This window comes from Parasteatoda tepidariorum, chromosome 5 (assembly GCF_043381705.1).
Source record: "Parasteatoda tepidariorum isolate YZ-2023 chromosome 5, CAS_Ptep_4.0, whole genome shotgun sequence".
In the NCBI taxonomy this organism is placed as follows: domain Eukaryota; kingdom Metazoa; phylum Arthropoda; class Arachnida; order Araneae; family Theridiidae; genus Parasteatoda; species Parasteatoda tepidariorum.
In genome coordinates, this window is record NC_092208.1 from 52,211,666 (window position 1) to 52,224,804 (window position 13,139).

Sequence of the window (13,139 nt, forward strand, 5' to 3'; positions counted from 1 at the left end):
AGTAAGCGATGACTATTCTTGACCGCTGATTTCCTTGCACAGAACAGCTCAGACAGTTTCGTTGCCGACATAAATATATAAAATGAACAATTTGATGAGCTGGGGATATGCAGGAGAGGCGAAGATATTAAGGACTTCAATTATTCAAAAGATTTTATAGATTTTTCCCAAACTTCTGTCCACAGGAATTTCTGATTGGTCTCTGTTAGCTTGTGGAGTGGTTTTCAAGTAAGCGATCGTCGAGAAGTCCTTTAAGAATTTTTTGTAATCGGTGAAAAGCCTAAACAAACTTCGCAGTTAATGGACAGCTTCTGGACGACATCAGTTCTCGCACAGAGAAAACTTTTCGGGATCTGTAGTAACACATTCTGCAAAGATAATGTGTCCGCGATAACTAACTGCACGGTGGAACAATTTACATTTAGATTAGTTAAACTTAATATTAACTATTCTTAATTTCCTCGGATATGCTATTAATTCTCTTCATATGCGCGCCCTTCAATGATGATATCATTCAAATACATAAGAAAGAATCCGTAAGACAGTCTTAGTAAGTCCTAGTGAGAGCTCGAATTGAAAAACAACACCAAAGTTGAAAAACATAATTAGCTGGAGTTCTATTTTAAGTAAATTTGATAAATCTAAAAAATTGAATCAGAATGATAAAAAAAAATTATTTTTATACATAATTTTACAGAGAGGAATGTGAAGAACATGAGGCAACTTTAGATACTGCTAATATTCGTGATTTCATAGATGGATATTTGATTGAAATTCAAAAAAGAGCCAATGATGCCAATTCAACCTTTCACAGTAAGAACATTTTTTATTCCTTTCTCTTGAATAAAGATACACATTTTTTTAAAAAACGCATTTCTTTTTTACATTATCATTTTTCTAGCGTGAATATTTAAATAATTAATGATTGCATTCTGAAAATAAACTGTATGCATCGCATCAAACGTCAATTTTGTTTTATTTATTCACATGCTTGTGTACGTCCAACTTTTAGGCTTGTCTATTTCCAACTTATAGGTTTCATCTCCCTATTCCAAAATTTCAATTGTATAAAACTCTTGTACAATATGAGTAGTCGAAGGTGCTTCAAAAATTGATCTAGCCGATCCGACCAAGACTGTTTAACGTGAAGCTTGTGAATTTGAATATCACCGGATATATCTTTGTGATGTCTTTTTTTAGTTTGTGCAACATGTTCATCCACATGGCAAGAGCTTATTAGCCCTCTTTATAATAAGCATACGAGCCTGCATATGTATGTGTAACAATAAATAAAATAAAGTAGTTAAATGGCAGATATATTTTGCACTACTCTCCATCCAGTTTGTCACGTCCATTCACTTAACAAGATTGCGCAAGCTCCGTTTTGCAATTAAATTGCAAGCCACTTATTATCCCACACACTTGCGTCCAAAAGTTCTGCGCAAACTTCGACGAAAAAGGAGCTTGAAAGTGAAAAATCTCAATATTATTTTCCATGCATTATTTGTTCTATTATTTAGTCTAGTTAAAGCAAAATTACATAGCAAATCAAACTGAGTTGTGTGATTAATTTCCACTGGAATGTAGACTATTATCTTGTTTTATTGTAATTATTATTTATCTGCTATGTGCAATTATATAGAGATTTAATAGAGATTTTAAAACTTTTGTGAAAAGTTAATATTTGAAGAATGGTAAAATAACTGAAAATAGATTGTCTGCACATTAAGAACAACAACAAAAATACATTAAGTTATGCAAAGTTTCAAAAACAACAAAAGCATCGCGTACTGTTCAGAGAAAAATATTTGTATTTGCCGCTTCTTATTTTTAGTATTGTTAACTAATTTTCTATTTTTGATCAATTTTTTAAATTCATTTTTTAAGACCATTCAAAAATATTAAAAAAAATTAAAATTCTGCTTTAAACAATGACTTTATGAGCAAATTTAATAACTAGTTGTTTGATTATTTTTTATCAATCATACTGAATTTTTTTTATCAAAATATCAGCACTTTAAAGTTATCTATTTTTACGGTTTGTTACAGATGTAGCATTGCTTAAAAAAAGTAGAGTTAATTTTTTTTAAAATTTCCCAGAGGACGTTTTAGAAGATTTATCAAGACTATTCTTTGGCGCTGGTAGCGAAACTGTGCGAATAACCGTAGAATGGATGATTCTATTGTATGCAGCTTTCCCCGAGGTTCAAAGAAAGGTTCAAGCAGAAATTGATGAAGCTCTAGGCACAGACCGATTTCCAACATGGCAGGACAGATTTGACATGCCCTACACTGAAGCAACCATTTTAGAACTCATGAGATGGAAAAGCATCATTGCTTTAAATGTTTTAAGATCGTAAGAATTTTTCATAATTGAAATCTTCTTTATTCTAACTATCCTGTTATAAGCCTTTACTCATTAAAATATGAAGCTCTAGGTTAAAACTAAGCTAAAAGTCAAACGAATAGTTTGTAAACAGTACACATAAAAATTATTGTGCAATATAAACCAACAAGAAACAGATAAAACAGTTCCAGAATGTTACCCAAGAACACAGAATCAGTCTAGTTACCAACTAATATATTCCTATATTTTATCAATCATTGAAATTGACGTGAGCACATAAAGTCTAATAATCACAGAATTATACTCCAATCATAGAACTTTACATTTGAATCACACACTTCAAACAATTATCGAGTCTAACAATTACGGAATAAAACGTCAAACGCAAACTGTGACTCAGAACATTCAGAATCTGACAAAGTATATACTACCATAAAATCTATCAATCACGGAGCCTGAAATGAATATATGGAATCTATCAATCACAGAACCATACGCAAATTCTTAAAAACTTATATTCAAAAAGTCTTACACTTTAAACTATTCTAATTTCTAACAATTACAGGAAAGTTCAAATACAGAGTGTTATTCGACCACGCAGAATCTGACTAACTATCAACTGTCTAACAAATCGAAGTATAAGGTCAATCGAAGTATAAAGTCAATCAGTAACCGAATCTCAAACGAACACATAGAATCTAATAATGACCCAATCATATTCCTATTTTAAAAAAATCTAACATTTAAAAAGTCATATACTTTTACCACATTTGTAGAGCCTAGTAATAATAGAATCAAACGCTAATTCACAGAATTGTATGTCAATTGAATTTTATGTCTCAATTTAGTATACAATGTAAAATGCCTGTTTGTTAAATCAAGGAGCCTATAATTTACTCCCCAAAAATATGATATTTAAACGAAGGTCATGGTGCCGTATAGCCTTTTCTGGACTCAAGCGCTTAAGACTACAAGCTAATTAGCATATTGTGCTAGGTGAAAAGTTTATGTTTTCAATGCAATATTATTAAAACGCAATTTGAAATTATTTTCAAAAAGTATATAAGATGAACTTTTTTTCTTAAGTGACAACACACCTTGTTTACGGAGCTCGAGAATTATATTGCGCGACATGATTGGTTCATATACTTTTTTATACTTGCCTACCCAGCAGGGCATATAAATGTTTAATCAGAAATAAAATAAACTACAGATTATGTATACAAAATTTTGATGGAAATCCTAAAATACTTAAATAGATCAATGTAGAAACGATATCGATGCATCTTTTCCACTAAGACAAGCTCTGGTTTAACGTAAATAAGATGATGACCTTCAAACTTTGATGAATAGTAGGAAAGTAGGTATGTTAAGCCGTGCTCTCACCTATAATACTTAAATATGATAATAATACTTCTTTAAAATAAAAATAATGCTCTTCATTTTCAGCAACTATGCTTATTCATGCTCAAATCCATCAATTTTTATTTCTGCTTAATATTTTTTTAAATAATACCTAATACTTCTCTGCCTCTTATTTATAGTTAAAAGTATTGGTGTTAATGTAATTAGTGAATAGTGGAGGTGGCACCATTGTAGTATTAAGCATATTTTTGGCCGTGTAAGATACATCTTAATTTGTCATAAAAAAGGGATATTTATCTCAGAAAAATAAACAAATTCATTTGAGAGACATTTATTTATTACTTAGAGAAGATGGCCATACTTAGAAATAATTGAATAAATAAAGAAGTCCCTATAAAATTAAGACAATCATTTTCTTAACATCGATAATTTCTGCAGAGATAAAAATTCAGCGACTGGGACTGAGAGGCTGAAAGCCCCCAGTCCGAATACCAAGAATTCAAAATTAAAAGTAAAGTGAAATGTACCCAACGGACAGTTAGAAGCATGGAAGAGGTCCATGGATGGCGATTTATCGAAAGATAAAATAGCCAAAAACAAAGCCAACAGCAATATAGTAAGCAATATTGAATTTGAAAATAATTTGGCCCAAAGAGACTGCTAGAATTAGTACAACCATGTAAACTGAAACATTTTTGCAGTAAAAAATTAAGAATAGTGAGTTACATATTGTGGTTTTCGATTTATTTGCGACAGTGAATTAATGAGTTTTAAATTTGTAATGAAATAAAAAGTTAACCGTTACATTGATTGTTAAGAAAAGAATAAAATATTTATATTACCTTTTTATAAAAATGTAATAAAAATTAAATAATTGGTTCAATTTAATTATAATTCGATTAAGAGTGATTAAAAAAATTAATTTAAGAAATTAAAGAGATTTTAAAAGCTGCGAAATATGTAATGCCTATTATGACATCACAGTAATTATTTATCGTCAGTTTAATTATAATTCATATGTTTTCATTAATAGTAATTAAAAAATAAGTATGATCTTTTATAAATTTCATTCATTTCATGGGTGGCAGACTGACATGCCCGTATGTGAAAATGTTAAGATCTTTTGACCCCTGCTTGTTCACGTGATTAATAAATCCCTCATTTAAAGAATCGTTATCACGAAGCAAATCCACGCGTTGTCTACTATAAATGTTAATGACTATCCTCTACATGACTTTGAAACATTTTTTTTTATATCATATGTAAAGAGATTCTAAAGTTAATATTGATTTTACTTCTTTTTCAGTAATCTAGTGGACACAGAACTTAATGGCTACTTCATTCCTAAAAACTCATATGTGCTAGCCAATTTACATGCCGTAGCATATGACAAATCTCTCTGGGGAAACGATGTTGAAGAGTACAAACCGGAAAGGTTCTTAAATGAAGACAGAACAAAAGTTATAAAACCAGAATACTTCATTCCTTTTTCAATAGGTATGCAAACGAAATGACCGAAAATGTTAAATTTTAGAAAATCTCAAAATTGAAAATGTATGAAACCGAACATAAAGAGCCACATACAAATTTGGTTTGATGGCTCAACTCAACGTCAGTATAAAAAATATACTGGAACACCTAAAAATTTATTTTGAAGCTGTATTCAGAAAAATTCTATTATTCAATCATATTTATAGCATCAAATTTCTCCGAATCATGTCTTTGAGTCCTTCCTTTGGTCATGGCTGACCACAAAAGGATTTAAGGTTTCCTTTCTCCCTTTAAACGCAAAAGTGAGTTTAAGTCCTGTATACAGGCAAGAGTTCATTTTACTTGTTTATTTTTCAAAATTTAGTCAAAATTTCAAAGTTACAAGCCTATAAAACTGAGCATATATAGCTGTACATCCCATATGGTTTCGCTGTTCATCAGTAGAAAAAAAAAGTAATTTATAATAAAATAAATAATAAAACAAAAACTAGAACAGCACCTAAAAATTTATTTTGAAGCTGTAATCAGAATGAGACCATATTCCAATCATTGTTATAGCATCAAATTGCTCCAAATTGCTCCCAAATTGCATCTCTTAAACCTTTTATTGACTGACCAAAAAAAGATTTATGATTTAACTTCTCAATATAACGCAAAATGGAGTTAAAGTCCTCAGCAAAGTCAAGGGCTTTGTTTACACAGTCCATTTTTTTCCCCTCCATGATCAAAATTAAACGCCAATAAAACTGAACAGAATGAACAGCACATCCGATATAGTTTGACTGCTCAACACCTGCAAAAAATAATGTATAAAACAGCTCCCAAAAATTGGTTTTAAAACAGTTATTAGAATAAGTCTATTGTTCCATCTTAACACTTTGAGCATGCAATTGATCCTGTTACTAGCTTCCTCTGAGATACAAGATAAAACTTTTAAGAATCGTGAACCAAAAAAAAATTATCAGTTTTCTTAGAGTTCTAGATTCTTAAGTTCTACTGATGATTCTAAATAATATTTCACTTTACTCTTTCAGGCAAAAGACAATGCCCTGGAAAACCTCTAGCTGAAATTGAAGTCTTCCTCTATGTCGCAGCTACCTTACAAAAGTTTAAAGTATCCATACCCTCCGGTAATAAAGCTGATTTGGAAGCCGTTTTAGGAATCGGTTTACAACCAAAAAAACAAGATATTGTATTTGAAAGTCGAAATAAACTTAGAAACTATTGAAAACTGTTTATTGTAACTTTATTTTTGTTTGAAACATAGAGGGTAACAAATGATAATTTTAATCACAGAGTTTAGGGTGAATACTGCACTCGCTTTTTTTAGTTAAATTTTAGTTTTGTATAAACTGTTTAGTTTTAAACATGGTACAAAAGTCTAAAACTGTCATTTATTCGCATTTGGAGGGAATGGAATTAGTAAACTTTTTATTTAAAGAAAATTTTAAAAATTCAACAATTTTCTTCAATTCGCAGTTGTATGAGTTATCTGTTTCCCTTGTAAGGATTAGTTGTGGTATTTATAACAGTTATCCCATTTGAAGAGATTGGTTTCCACACTTGTAGGGATTAATTGCCATACTTGTAAGTGTTAGCAGTCATATTTTTAAATTTGACTGCTATCCCAATTTTAAAAAAAACGAGTGATGAAATATGGTATAGACATCACACACTCAGAATATGCAAAGAAAAAAAAGTTATCAAATCGTAAATAAATATTTGGAGAAAAAATTAAAATACGCCAACTAATTTAACTGAAAATTGCTTGGGAATGGTGGCAAACAGAAAAAGTACTCTAAAAATCATCATTATACATATGAACTGCTGCTACTCATGCTGTGGCAACAATTACTTGCTATTTAACAACGATAATATTTGAATAAAAAACTTCATTGACCTCAAAAATATGCAGATGGAAACAAAAATCTACATGTTTCAAGCACTCAAAAATAGATGCCCGTTCTCAAGACTTGCCAGACGTGAATAAGAAAAAACAAAAGTTTAAACTAACATAAAGTTGCCAATGGAAGTTATTTTTCATACGGACAAAGGAAAATAAAAGTGAGAAACGAAACTAAAAAGGCAACAATAGCCGAGAGTGGAATGCTCTATACTTATTTATCGATACTGTCATTTGTTGGGTACGAGAAAGTCTCAATAGTTGCTTTATTGCTCTGGAAGTAAGCGTAGTGAAAACTGTGTTAGTGTTAGCAATAGAAAAAGAAGCGCTCAAAGAGCAAAAAGATGGTCAATTTCCTTGTTGCTGAAAGTACTAGAACACGTCACAATGTTCATATTCATGGTCATAAAACTCATATTTACACGAAGGCAAAGTTACAAAATACAATAAAATCCTAACAACACAAATGAATCCTAACAGACTAATTTATTTAGATTAAACACACATTAGAACGGACAACGAAATGAAATGATCAAGTACACTCACGTTGACGTCATGAAACTTTAGTAGCTGATTGGTTAAAGAAGGAAAAACTTGGATTAAAAGTAGAACATGCTTTACTGTCATTCAAGGGCTTAGACCAAGAATTTGGATGATCGTTTACTCAATCCAAGCTCCAAGCAAAACAAGCTTCCATCAATTTCAATTAATCTTGGTTTAAGAACTTGGACCGTATAAGCAGGCCTTAAGTCTAAAAACTCCGGAACTGGTAATCATGAAGAAAACAATAATTTACACGGAAAATGAAAACAATTGGTTTTGTCGGTAACGTAATTTGAATAAATTTTAATTAAAGATAATTTTTTGCACCCAAAGCATTAAAATCGAACACCCAAAACTTAGAACAAAAATATAATAAATTTAACGATTTCGAAATACTTTATAATTAAATTTCTATTATATTTTCAATCTCAGATAAACCAGACATATATTATATATACTTCAATTTCAATTAAAATACTTGAGAGTTCAAAAATTTCACTATTTGCTTTTGATATAGGTTTTATTTCGAAATTTATCTTTAATATAAAATATTATACAATTATACTAATGCAAAATCTTTTAGTTCATAGCCAGGAATTATTTATTCATCAATTACTTATTTATCTCAGAAATATTAAAACATGAATCTTCAAATATTTAACAAATAATACGCTGATTCCAATTTATTATATCCAAAACGGAACGGAACAACGCAAACATTTAATATTTATTCAATCGAAATCAAGTGGTTCATCCTCAACCGAAACCGAGACTTTTAAGTGTCTCATAACGCTACATAAAGGCTGAAGAAAGAGAAAGATTAAATTCAATTTTAGAATTTAAGAAATTGATGTATAAATTATTTAAACGAAATTAAACTTTTAAACTAGACATCACTACAAGAGCAATGCCGATAGAGGAAAAAGGAACCCTTTTACGCGAAATATCTAGCAACTTTACTCTACGAAATTATAACATAAATTTATTATTATGCAAATTAAATTATCACTTCGAATTATTATTATTAATTACAAATTAATTTGTTTCGAACATTAAACGTAGTTACTTCCTAGGCATACAACTGCCTGCTATATAATATAAATAAAATAATTTGATGGCTTAAAATTCCCTGAGCGTCACAAGCACGTGATCTATTCTTAATTGCTTGACTAAAATGTGACACTAAGTTGAGTAAAAAAGCAAGACAGAAATAACAATTTTACTTTGGATTCAAAGAAATATGAAAACAAAATTAAGAATGCACAAAAAATTATTTAAAAAATAGCAATTACAGAAATTAAGAAAAAATGGCTATTTTAAATAATAAATATGACATATAATTGCTCTTTCACTATTCAGCATTTTTATTAAAAAAATACTGTTTGAATTCTTGCATTCATACTCATGCCACTTTATTCTACTCTTAAAGAGGCGTTTTCCAAATGGTGTTCCACTGAACCCTAGGGTTCCGTGAAAGAGTTGAAGTGGTTCCGAAGCTAGTGTTTCTATAACCAGTAATGAATTTAGATCCAGCCTATAATTCTTTACTTATTTAATTTTTTCGTTGCCTTTACGAAATTATTTCTAGTGAAATGGCAATTCAATAGAAATAGCAATTTTTAAAACAAAATATATTTCTAATAACAATATATTGCAATAATAACCTAATAACAATTTTTCTTATAACATAAAATAAGCATTTATAAAATACTACATTAGTATTTCCAAACGCAATTTTCAAATCAAAATAGAATAACTGAATTTATTTTTTGATAAAGAAATGTTTCCCTAATATAATTATTTTCAATGTATTAAGCCGTTATTTTGAGTTTTCATTTCTAAGTGAACCATAATTCTGCTTACTTTATTTATTTTCAGCTTTTGTAAGTACAACAAAACAAATTCATGGACTGCAAATTTAATGGTCGGACGTGAAACGTCAGTTTAAGATTATTATTGATAAAACGATGAATTGATAAAACGATCCTCTAATTATATATTTTAAAAAATATTCTTTCATACGTTATAGAGTTTACAATTACTTGAAGAAACTTGATTTATGAAGTCAGGGTTCCGCAAGAAGAATGTTGATTATTTAGGGTTCAGTAACAGAGAAATATCGGGAACGCTACTTTAACGTATTAATTATATAAAATACGTAGTTATATAAAATACGTTGATTGACTCACAACGAAAATACCAGAGAAATTTTATTTCCTTCCTCAATTATTTTGGAACGCAGATGTCCATCACTAAATATATATATATATATATATATATGGATGGGTGATCGTGTAAAGCTAAGGGTGGCGGCGCTAGTGGTAAAATTGCTCTTTCCAGACTTCCGGGTTACTGCTTCCGATATATTTTTACGCCGCAGATTGAAAAAACGCGCCATCATATTATTGCATCATATCTTTTGCANTTTTTTTTTTTTTTTTTTTTTTTTTTTTTTTTTTTTTTTTTTTTTTTAAATAAAATGTTGTTTGTTATTTTTTTTACTTATTATTTCCCACCCAGCATTTTTTCATATGTCTATAATTTTTCTTTGTTTTATTCTTCATTTTGAACTTATATATATATAATAGAATTTTTTTTCATTCGATAGTCAACAATGATAGTCATATCACGTAAAAATTGTCTACGTTTCTTTTCATTGTAATTCATATCTATTCAAATATGGCGTAAACATTTTCAATTGTCTTTATATTTTTTTTCCTTTATCGGATTTGATAAAAGATTCCAAGATAAAAGATTTTCAATTTGTGCACATTTTAAAAGTCGGCTACTTCTTAAACATATTAAACACAAACCCTCCAGTTTGCTAAAATGGATACAATGACCTTAGTATATGTAGCGGTGGTAGTAATTCTCTGTTCAATTTTGCTGTCGAACTTTAGACAAAACAGAAAATCGTTGCCAGGACCTATAGGATTACCAATTGTAGGATACTTTCCTTTTATGACTAAAAAACCTTACATAAAGCTTCAACAATTAGCTGAAACTTATGGACCTATATACAGGTTAGTTATACCTATTTTTTTAACTATGCGGTATATGTGAAACATAAAAAAAAGACTCACGATAAAACGATTTACAAAGCATTTTTTATTTCAAAAAAAGCTCAAAAAATGTTAGCAGGGTCGGCCCCAGGGTAGGGCGATCCGGGCGGCCGCCCGGAGCTCAATGATCTAGGTGCGCCAAAATGATAGTTGACAAGATTGAGAGGCGGCAGGTGGAATTTATCATTTTTTATTTCTAAGCACATAATTCAAATAAAATAATATATTTAAACATTAAGACAAAATCTACTTGAATTCAATTCAACATGACAAAACCACTCAACCACAGACTTTAAAGAATTGACAAGTTTTTCGGTCCGTGGCAACACGACTGTACAGGAAACAACAATTTTGAAACCAAGAGAAACAAAATCTAACAGCCCTTTTTAACTGCATATAGAAAGGAAGTAGACTTAAAACAATGCATTATTTGCCACTAGACTTCGGCTGGCACGAAATAAAATAGTTTGTTTAAATTGTTAGTGCAAAAAAGCTTTAAAAAAGTGCTTGTGCAAATTGTCCAGTGCGTTTGGCTTCTGAGAAGGTAAGTGTTTTAATTTTTGTTCTCATTTTTAAAAACGAATAAAATCCATCAGACATGAGCCCAAAAAAAGGATGGGGGTAGATTTCAAAAATTAGAGTTTAGATCAAAACATGACTTGTGTGGTATCAAATGAAGGGTAATTGAGTCTGGAATTGAATAAAATGCATTTTATTTTTTTAAGCCAGTGGCGCAGAAGGGGGGGGCGATTTCAAAAATTAGAGTTTACATCAAAAAATGTCTTGCGTGGTATAAATTTTTTTTTTGGCCAATGGAGGTACCTACAATGAAGGGGGAATTTGGTGTTAATCGTGTGAGCTTAGATGCCCATAAATTGGCAGAGTATTTTTCATTTTGTTTGTTTTAGTTTGTCCTTCGTATTAAAAAAAATTGGGTAGTTATATATTACAAATATAAAAATATAATGTAGGGAGTACACTCTAAAAACAGTACCTCTTATATAAAAGGTACAAGCTAAATGTACCCTTTATTTTCTCGCGTAAGAGGCACATAACTAATGTGCCTTTAAAAATGACAGGCACCCCACGAAACTAAAGGCACCAAAGCACGTTTTTGTATGAGGGCCCGGATGAACCCGTTCAAGACCTCAAACAAAAATATAAAATAGATTTTTTTTCACACTATAGATCAAGCAATAAATGCCTTGGAAACCAGATATAATTTGCTGAATACTCACAGTAATTATTTCAGCTTTTCGTATAATATTTTTGGTCTAAAAGACATGCCCAGAAATGAGCTACTGGCTCATTGCAAATATTTGGAAGTAGTTTTAACTGATGGAAATTCAAGCGATCTTAACGCCCTGGAACAAGCCGATGAAATAAGCATTGTTTCGTCATTATTAACAAAAAAGGAAACCCCCGTTGAAGTTCTCAAGTTTATCGCTACACTTAAATTCGCACCAAACCTCAGCATAGCATTAAGAATCCTACTTACATTGCCAGTCACTGTGGCTTCAGGGGAAAGAAGCTTTTCNAAGATTTTCAATTTGTGCACATTTTAAAAGTCGGCTACTTCTTAAACATATTAAACACAAACCCTCCAGTTTGCTAAAATGGATACAATGACCTTAGTATATGTAGCGGTGGTAGTAATTCTCTGTTCAATTTTGCTGTCGAACTTTAGACAAAACAGAAAATCGTTGCCAGGACCTATAGGATTACCAATTGTAGGATACTTTCCTTTTATGACTAGAAAACCTTACTTAAAGCTTCAACAATTAGCTGAAACTTATGGACCTATATACAGGTAAGTTATACCTAATTTCTTATTTATTTTTAAATTATGTGGTATATGTGAAACATAAACAGAGACACACGAAGGGACGGTTTACAAAGCATTTTTTATTTCAAAAGATTTCAAAAAACGTCAACTTTACACTCACCCTCTAGGGAGCTGTGTTTTGAAAAATTAATGGAATAATATGAATGAACTTTTACTTTTGAATACGCCTTAAGCCAAGCTAATTTATACTTTTTTTTTAAATCTAAATTCTAACTCTTTTTACAGAATTCGCCTTGGAAGTCGAAATGTTGCTGTGTTGACTGACTTCAAAAGTATAAAAGAAGCATTTGCTAGTGACGCGTTTATGGGAAGGCCACCAGATTTACCATTTGATATCAGCGAGGCAACTCGAAGTATGTCACTTTATTTACTCGTGGTGTTTCGCAAGGAACCTTCCTTAATATATATATTTAGAAACTTGTGGAAAATGAAATCACACAAGTATACATAATTTGTGTCGTAAATATTTCAAGGAGGAAGAAACAAAAACGTTGTCAATGTCTAATGAATCATTGTTGAAAAAATTCTGGAATGGGGTTTTTCGGCGAAACGGAGAAGAGTCGTAAAGGCTATCATTCGAAA

General features: G+C 30.6%; 1 protein-coding gene across 1 annotated transcript in view; it reads left to right on the top strand.

Moving 5' to 3' along the window:
- LOC107449121 (uncharacterized) overlaps positions 1–13,139 on the top strand; it is a 51,453-nt gene that overhangs the window by 10,454 nt on the left and 27,860 nt on the right. Inside the window, exons 5-10 of the mRNA XM_043055288.2 lie at positions 698–813; positions 2,101–2,356; positions 5,019–5,209; positions 6,238–6,428; positions 12,304–12,521; positions 12,783–12,910. Coding sequence (XP_042911222.2) covers positions 698–813; positions 2,101–2,356; positions 5,019–5,209; positions 6,238–6,428; positions 12,304–12,521; positions 12,783–12,910 — 1,100 coding nt within the window. The remainder of the gene's footprint in view (positions 1–697; positions 814–2,100; positions 2,357–5,018; positions 5,210–6,237; positions 6,429–12,303; positions 12,522–12,782; positions 12,911–13,139) is intronic.